Here is a 7,654-nt window from a genome sequence, read left to right as displayed (position 1 = left end):
AAGAGGGTCATTGAGGAAAATGTGAGAGATGGGGCAAGGGAGAAAGGATGAAAGGAAACATCTTACGTATGGAATCATCCCCAAGCTATTTGTGGCAGCTAGCTGCTGCTTTTCAGCATCTGCCAATTGACAGCCTGTCCCCTTCCCAGGCAGGGGAGAGGGCAGGCTGTCGATTAATCATCTCCCCTAAGGGTGAGGTCACCCAAGGAGCAGCCATCTAAGGCAGGGGTGGCCAGATATTTGGGCTGGAGGGTGATTTAAGTTTCGGTCAGCAGTTGAGGATTGGGGGAGGTGATATGCCAGTTGATCCTATCTGGCCTGCTGGCCACCTCTGGGAGCCTGAGGAGGGAGGGCTGCACCCCATACTGCTCTGTTGTGCTGCAGCCAGGGCCAGACTGGGCCCCACAGAGCAAACACTACTGTGCTCCCCACCCTGCTCCCCCGAGTCCATCGCTCTCACCCACCCAGCTTCCTGTTGTCACTGAGCTGTCCTGGCACTGACCAGTGGCAGCCAGGCCATGCAGGATAGGGCGTGATGCAGTGCACCAAGTAGATATCCTGCCCACCATGATGAGCTACTGCCACTGTGCTGCACTGGGAAAGTCGGGGATGGCTGACCAGCTCAAGCTCCCCACAAGCCAGCATGAAGTCACCTCCTAGTGGTGCCATGGTGGCAGCGGCTCATTACGGTGGGTGGGAGAGATGGCTACTCTTTGTGCTGCATCACACCGCATCCCATGCAGGCCTACCTGCTGGCGGCCGCAATGCCAGAACTGTGCAGCATCAGCACCAAAAAGAAGGTGGAGGGGAGGATGAATGTGGAGGAGCAGCAGAGGGTGTAGCTCTCTCTCCTCAGGCTCCCAACAGTGGTTGGTGAACTAGATAGGATCAATTGATGGGTTAGATACGGCTCATGGGCCGTATCTTTCCCACCCTTGATCTAGAGCCTCCTGGCTAGCGAGGCCACCTGTGTATTTCAGAGAAATTCTTACCACTAGAAACAAATGCCTGTCCATGGCCTCAGGCAGGCAACCCAGTCATCAGAAAGAAAATGTCTGTAGTTCAGATTCTATAAACTCCTCTAATGTTAGCTGCATCCAGGAACTGTGAAGGTACCTGTTCCTACCCAACTCATGCCACTCCATGCTTTTAATGGGGATTTCCCTGTGTATCCCAGGGATTGGTTTAATCTCCAAAAGATCCTAGTGTGACTTGGAAGATTAAGGAAAAGACTTGGGGCTTGGTTAAATCAGATTTATAATTGCTTTAAATCTCTGGAGTGATGTGACAGTAAGATAAAGAGAATATCGAAAATGCATTCTGCACATGTTTTATATTTGTGCTATGCAAATGTTACCCAGCTTTAAACTATTGCCTGATGGTTCAAAATTCCTTTGGATTTTGTTGCATTTCCTAAAGCAAAAGGCTTTTATCATTCTGTACACAGTATTACATTAGACTTGTGAAATCATTAAACACGGTTATTATTAAATGATGAAGAGCTATAAGATTTATGACAAAATCCCATAGTAACTCTACTTTACTCTTGGAAGTGCTATATATGCTGAGACCATCCAAAGATCTCTCAGACATTTAGTGTTTAGTTCAGTGAAGCTGCATGATGCCTGCAGCAGCACTGGCTGCCTCAGGACCAGTCACAGTGGTGTGATCAACCACTGCTGTGATCATGGCTATTTTTGCTCAGGCCTTTCCACTCTCCTAAAAGCAGTGCCTGGGGCTGCTGCCCTGGTTGCCCCCTGTCAGTTACACTGCTGGTTTAGTTAACTAGTCCCTTCTGAGTTAGACTGAAGTCCCTGCAGGATAGCTTTACATTTTCTTACAGATAAAGCATATAAAGGAAAAAGTACTGAGAAAAATATGTACGTTAACTATGGCATTTTATTAGTAATATACTAATATTCTCTCTGTGGTTAGGAGAAAGATGTGCGAAAGTGGAAAGAGGAGTTATTGGACCAAAGACGCAGGATGATGGAGGAAAAACTCCTCCATGCGGAATTTAAACGTGAAGTGCAGTTGCAAGCAATTGTGAAAAAAGCACAAGAGGAAGAAGCAAAGGTAGGAAGTTTGGGTAGAAAATTATTGCTAATTTTTGTTGGGTGCTTAGCATGGTTCTGCATAGCTACTTGTTTAAATGCCTACAAAATACCTATGGCAGTCAACACAGGTCAGACATATGATCACCAGTGAAATAGATAAGGTGAAAGTTTCCTTTTAAAAAAAAAAGCCTAATTAATTGGGGAACTACTGTATTTACCTGAATCCAGTATGAAGTATTTTTCCCTCAGTCAGCATGGGGGAAGAAAGACCTTGTCTTGAATTCGAGTTCCAGTCCAGGGCAGGCAGTGGCTCAGCTCTAGTTCCTCCTGGTCCCTGGTCTGAAACTGGAGCTGAACTGCTGCCTGGCCCAACCTGGAATGACTTGTTTGGTGCGGGAGAGGGTACGTGGGTGGGGGGAAGGCAGGGAGACTTGGGTGGGGGAGGGAGGGGAGAATTTATACCGTGCCTCCCCACCCTTGCTTCTTGTGCTTGTGCCTGCTTTCCCCACCCTCTGGTCCCTTCCCCTCAGCGGCTCTCTCCCCCATTACCTTCTGCTCTGGCTCTAGTCCTTCCAGCCCCAACACTGCCTGGCTGGGAGCTGCTGTTGCTTCTCTCTGGCCAGGCTGGGCTGGGGTTCTGCTGCTGCCAAGTGACCCAGAGCTGCAGCAGAGCTGCAGCAATAGGTAAAGTGGGGCAGGGGGGAGGCTGTAGGAGGGAGACAGGGAATGGGCTGGGCTGGGGCCTGGCTGGGCCTGCACTGCTGCTGACTGCCCCTGAGGAGCAAATCTGCAGCAGAAGATAAGAGGGGGTTGGGTAGGGAGTGGAGTAGGGCAGGCACAGGCGTAGGACAGGGAAGCAGGAGATGGGCAGGTGGTAGGGGGTAGGCATGAGAGAGACATGGGGTAGGGGATAAATGGGCAGGCTTCTGGCCCCTTGCCCCCTGTTGCTGCTTTCGTCACTATTGAAGTGGGGGAATGAATTTCAGGCATCCTCCATTAATTAGATTTTACACATGGAAAAATATAACATTTATAATTTTCCATGTATAAAATCTAATTATTGAGGGGTCATCTTAAATTCAAAGCCTTCTTGGATTGGGGTAAACATGGAATTGTTTGACGTCCTAGTGGAGGAAATATGTTTTATGAAGGGATTGGGAAAAAAAGATCTTGTAATGTTCTGGCCATTGGAAGGGACTTTAGAGGTAGTTTTCACTCCTGAAGGTATACAGAAGGAGTAGCAAAATTATTAAATTGTTCTTGTCAGTTGCATGGGAAATGAACAATGGGGAAAGCTTGTTTCACTCTTCCACATGTCATGCTCATTCTGGGATTAAGGGATAATCTGAACCTTTAAATGGAGTTTGGTTAATGTGTACTCTGTGCACATCCATACTGACCCAGTGTTCTGGGTTTAACTGTGACTGGAATTCCAAACACAAATGAGGTAGTAGCACGTGACCGATGCACTGAACATAATTCAGAGTCTCTTGTGTGGAGCTATCACATTTCAAAATTTACTTAGCTCTTGGGTCTCTGAAGTGCCTAGCTGGAAAAAAATCCCTAGCACGTAGATTAGAGTATTAATTTTTTTACATTCATTCAATGTAGAGAGAGTTGAGAAGTGTGTTTCTGCTGGTAAAATCAGTAAGAGGTTAGCAATGAGTTATTAAACTATTGGAAATCATACAATCACGAATTTATATTTGGCATATTGTAATTATTCTAGGAAGACAAGTTGCTTACCAGTGCAGTGATTTCAGCATCTGTTTTGCTAGGTTCCTAGTTGTGAATATATGTTTTTATTTTACTTCATTAATTTACTTTAATAATTTACTTTATTCATATTTTTAATAAACAAATGAAAAATAGTTTATTTTTCTGTAATGTCAGCATATGTGTTGTTTTAAAGCTTGAATGCTGTTTTGTATTTAGTGAGCTCTTGTGTCCAAGCTATATTTGATATACCTTATCATCTTTTTTTAATTAACATAATCATGCCAAAATTGGTTTAGTGCTGTAACTCAATGGCTATTTCTGTCTCTTGGATTAAAAGAGTTTCTGAACTACTTAATTCAGTTTAGTATGTTTACCATCATCGTTGTATGAAACCTATGTGACTTCTTAATCATATCATAGTGAACAAAATTCCCATGTAAACAGATGTGTGAAATACTGTGTATTTTTAAATGTGTGAGATCTGCTGCCCCTTGTGGTTCTTGCAAGAACAAGGTTAATTGGGCTAGGAGGCTTTGCAGAAATACTAGCTGTGTATTGCAGTTGGAAGACCACAGCAACTGTTACTGCCCAATTAGTTTTCTAAAATCCCATTGTTCACTGTTCAGTGAACTGCAAAATCTATTCTGCAAATATGTTCCGGTCAGTAAACAAAGCATACCCCCCCCAACCAGCCCCCACTAAAACCCAACACTGCCTTTGGTTTGTTTCATAGATTTTACATCTGCACAGTTGTTTTATGGATTCATACAAATATAGTGGGCAGGATGCGTATGACAATACAATCGCTTTTATGTTCAGTATTTCCTAGCATGATGATAACATTTTGTGATTTTTTTTCCTGAATGGTTTTCCTTCTGAAGTATGTTTTAGTTAAAATTTAAATAATGGGTCATCTTTTTCATGTAGATATAACTTTCTGAAACATGAGCTCTTGGCCTAACATTTTTCGTGTTGCAGATAAGGGAGAGGGGGTGGGTGTCATGGTAATAAAAATGTCCTTTTTCTCTGTTCTTGAATGAAGAAAGAACAGAAAATAAATTGCCCATTTAAATAGATATGTGGGAAGAGGAAACTTTACGCATGTTTTTAATACAAGGAAATTCAAAAGTTGAAACTGGTTAAGGGCTCTTGTGCCCATGAAGAGCCTCATGCAAGTCAAGAGTTGTGCAGGTGTAGGTCTGCTTTTTCAGATGTGTTTACAGGATCTGGAGCTAGGTAATTTTTTTTTTCTCTAGGGACTTTCTGCAACCTTCCTGGTCCTGTACAGGTAGTAGTTGAGAGTTGGTATGGTATAGGCTTGATCCTTTTAATGCTTACTTAGTGTGTTTAATTTTATGCTTATGGGCACTTCCATTGATGACAGGAAGACTATTCAAATATGTTAAGTTGAACACAAGAATAAGTGCTTGTAGGATTGACATCTCTGGTGGGGGGACCTTAAAAGCTTGCTGCATATGAGACTTGTAATTTGGAGGCTGTCCATTTGGGTCACAGTCTAATTTAATTTAAAGAATGAATTGATTGATCAATTAAAATAATTAAGCAATTACCTGTATTATATGATTGATTAAATTAAACATGCAGTTAAAATTATTGATAGTACACCAGCAAGGTACTTCACCGTGTGAATAAGAAAATTAAATTAGAATACTCATGTGAGTCAAGTTAGTGTTGAAGTACTTTGCTAAGTCAGAAACTTAAACCAAAGGGGGCTTGTTTATAATTCTTATAGTTCAGATTCTCAAATATAGCAATCTCATCTAAAATGGGTCTATGCTAGTTTTTTCTTCCTCATGTAGACCCACAGTTCTTAACAGTGGGCAGCATTAGAGCAGCACTAAACAATGACAAATTTTAATGAAAAAACCAGGACAACTGAAAAAGAACAAAATGTTGTATGAAAAGTGCCCAGAGTCGATTTTTTTTTAAATATTGGAAAGCTTTAAATCTTCTAATTTCTTTTATACTTTGGTTCAATTGCAGGTGAATGAAATTGCATTTATAAACACTTTAGAAGCCCAGAATAAGCGTCATGATGTGCTGAATAAACTAAAAGAATATGAACAAAGGCTAAATGAATTACAAGAAGAGCGCCAACGAAGGCAGGAAGAAAAGCAAGCACGAGATGAAGCTGTTCAGGTATAATTTAACTCTTCAAACTATAATTCTTTTCAAAACACCAAGAAACATAATAAATTTGCTCTTAGTTTTAATTATGCATTTTGTAAGTCTTTTGTTTTGACTGCTGTATTAAATTACAAAAGACTATATTTCCATGTATCACTTCTTTATAATGCTTAAAGGAAGCAAGGAGAAATGTAAGTGTAAAAAGCTGTACTGGGTGGTTCATAAAGATGTAGGGTGCTTGGCACTGTTCAGGTCTGTCTTCAGCTGTTTAAAAAACATTTAATGGTTTTCTTAGACTGGAATAGTAAATATGTTTTAACAACAGTTAAGGCTTTTTGATGAAAACCAGAACATATTACAATGCAAAAATTGTAGTTTCATACTCATCATGCATACTAACATAAATGTCCCAATTTTTATAGGGCTACATAAAACCACAGAGAAAATATTTGTGTGTTCCTGAAATTCTATATTTTTGACTACACCCTTCCAATACTAGATTTCCCCAACCTCATATATCCGCTTTCTGGCACTGTTTTTATGTTACAATCCAAAGCATAAATTTTCCTTCTATATAGAACTCCTTCCTTCTATATACATGCCTCAGATCACCACAGCTATCTTTCACCTGTGAAACTTTAATCAAGCTGCTTTCAGTGCTCAGTTAGTAAATATTGAGCCAGCTGATCGGTGTTGGAAATAAGAAAATTTAATGCTACCTACTCATAGAAAAACAGAAATCACACTTACTCTGCTTTTAAAAGAAGTTGGACTGATCACTCAAAAACCTTCTGGTTTCCTGAGACTTGTCTGTCACACCATGTACTGAACAACAGGGGTGTGCAAAATGGGCCCTATTTGATTTGGATTTGGATTCGGCCCAAATCAGGGACAGTGATTCGATCCATTGATTCGGATCATTGTTCCCAATTAGATTTGGACACAGGAACAGCTTTAAAAGGTGGGTTTTTTTAATATACATTGAGTCGTAATCACTAAGGTTCTGGGACACATGGAGGCATTTCTCCTTGTTGCATTTCAACAAGGAGAAATGCAAAGTGCTGCACCTAGGGAGGAAAAATGTCCAGCACACCTACAGCCTAGGGAATGACCTGCTGGGTGGCACGGAAGTGGAAAGGGATCTTGGAGTCCTAGTGGACTCCAAGATGAACATGAGTCGGCAGTGTGACGAAGCCATCAGAAAAGCCAATGGCACTTTATCGTGCATCAGCAGATGCATGACGAATAGGTCCAAGGAGGTGATACTTCCCCTCTATCGGGCGCTGGTCAGACCGCAGTTGGAGTACTGCATGCAATTCTGGGCGCCGCAATTCAAGAGGGATGCGGATAACCTGGAGAGGGTCCAGAGAAGGGCCACTCGTATGGTTAAGGGCCTGCAGACCAAGCCCTACGACGAGAGACTAGAGAACCTGGACCTTTTCAGCCTCCGCAAGAGAAGGTTGAGAGGTGACCTTGTGGCTGCCTGTAAGTTCATCACGGGGGCACAGAAAGGAATTGGTGAGTATTTATTCACCAAGGGGCCCCCGGGGGTTACAAGAAATAATGGCCACAAGCTAGCAGAGAGCAGATTTAGATTGGACATTAGGAGGAACTTCTTCACAGTTCGAGTGGCCAAGGTCTAGAACGGGCTCCCAAGGGAGGTGGTGCTCTCCCCTACCCTGGGGGTCTTCAAGAGGAGGTTAGATAAGCATCTAGATGGGGTCATCTAG

The 7,654-nt window shown here is 42.3% G+C and overlaps 1 protein-coding gene across 1 annotated transcript in view; it reads left to right on the top strand.

Annotated features, from left to right (window-relative positions):
• The window catches only part of LOC102384121 (S phase cyclin A-associated protein in the endoplasmic reticulum), a 140,854-nt gene that overhangs the window by 103,774 nt on the left and 29,426 nt on the right, over positions 1–7,654 (top strand). The window contains exons 15-16 of the mRNA XM_025210842.1: positions 1,936–2,076; positions 5,781–5,936. Coding sequence (XP_025066627.1) covers positions 1,936–2,076; positions 5,781–5,936 — 297 coding nt within the window. The remainder of the gene's footprint in view (positions 1–1,935; positions 2,077–5,780; positions 5,937–7,654) is intronic.

The sequence above is a fragment of the Alligator sinensis genome, unplaced genomic scaffold (assembly GCF_000455745.1).
Source record: "Alligator sinensis unplaced genomic scaffold, ASM45574v1 scaffold319_1, whole genome shotgun sequence".
Taxonomy (NCBI): domain Eukaryota; kingdom Metazoa; phylum Chordata; order Crocodylia; family Alligatoridae; genus Alligator; species Alligator sinensis.
Note: the sequence above shows the minus strand (reverse complement) of the source record. Positions and strands in the feature narration are given on the sequence as shown.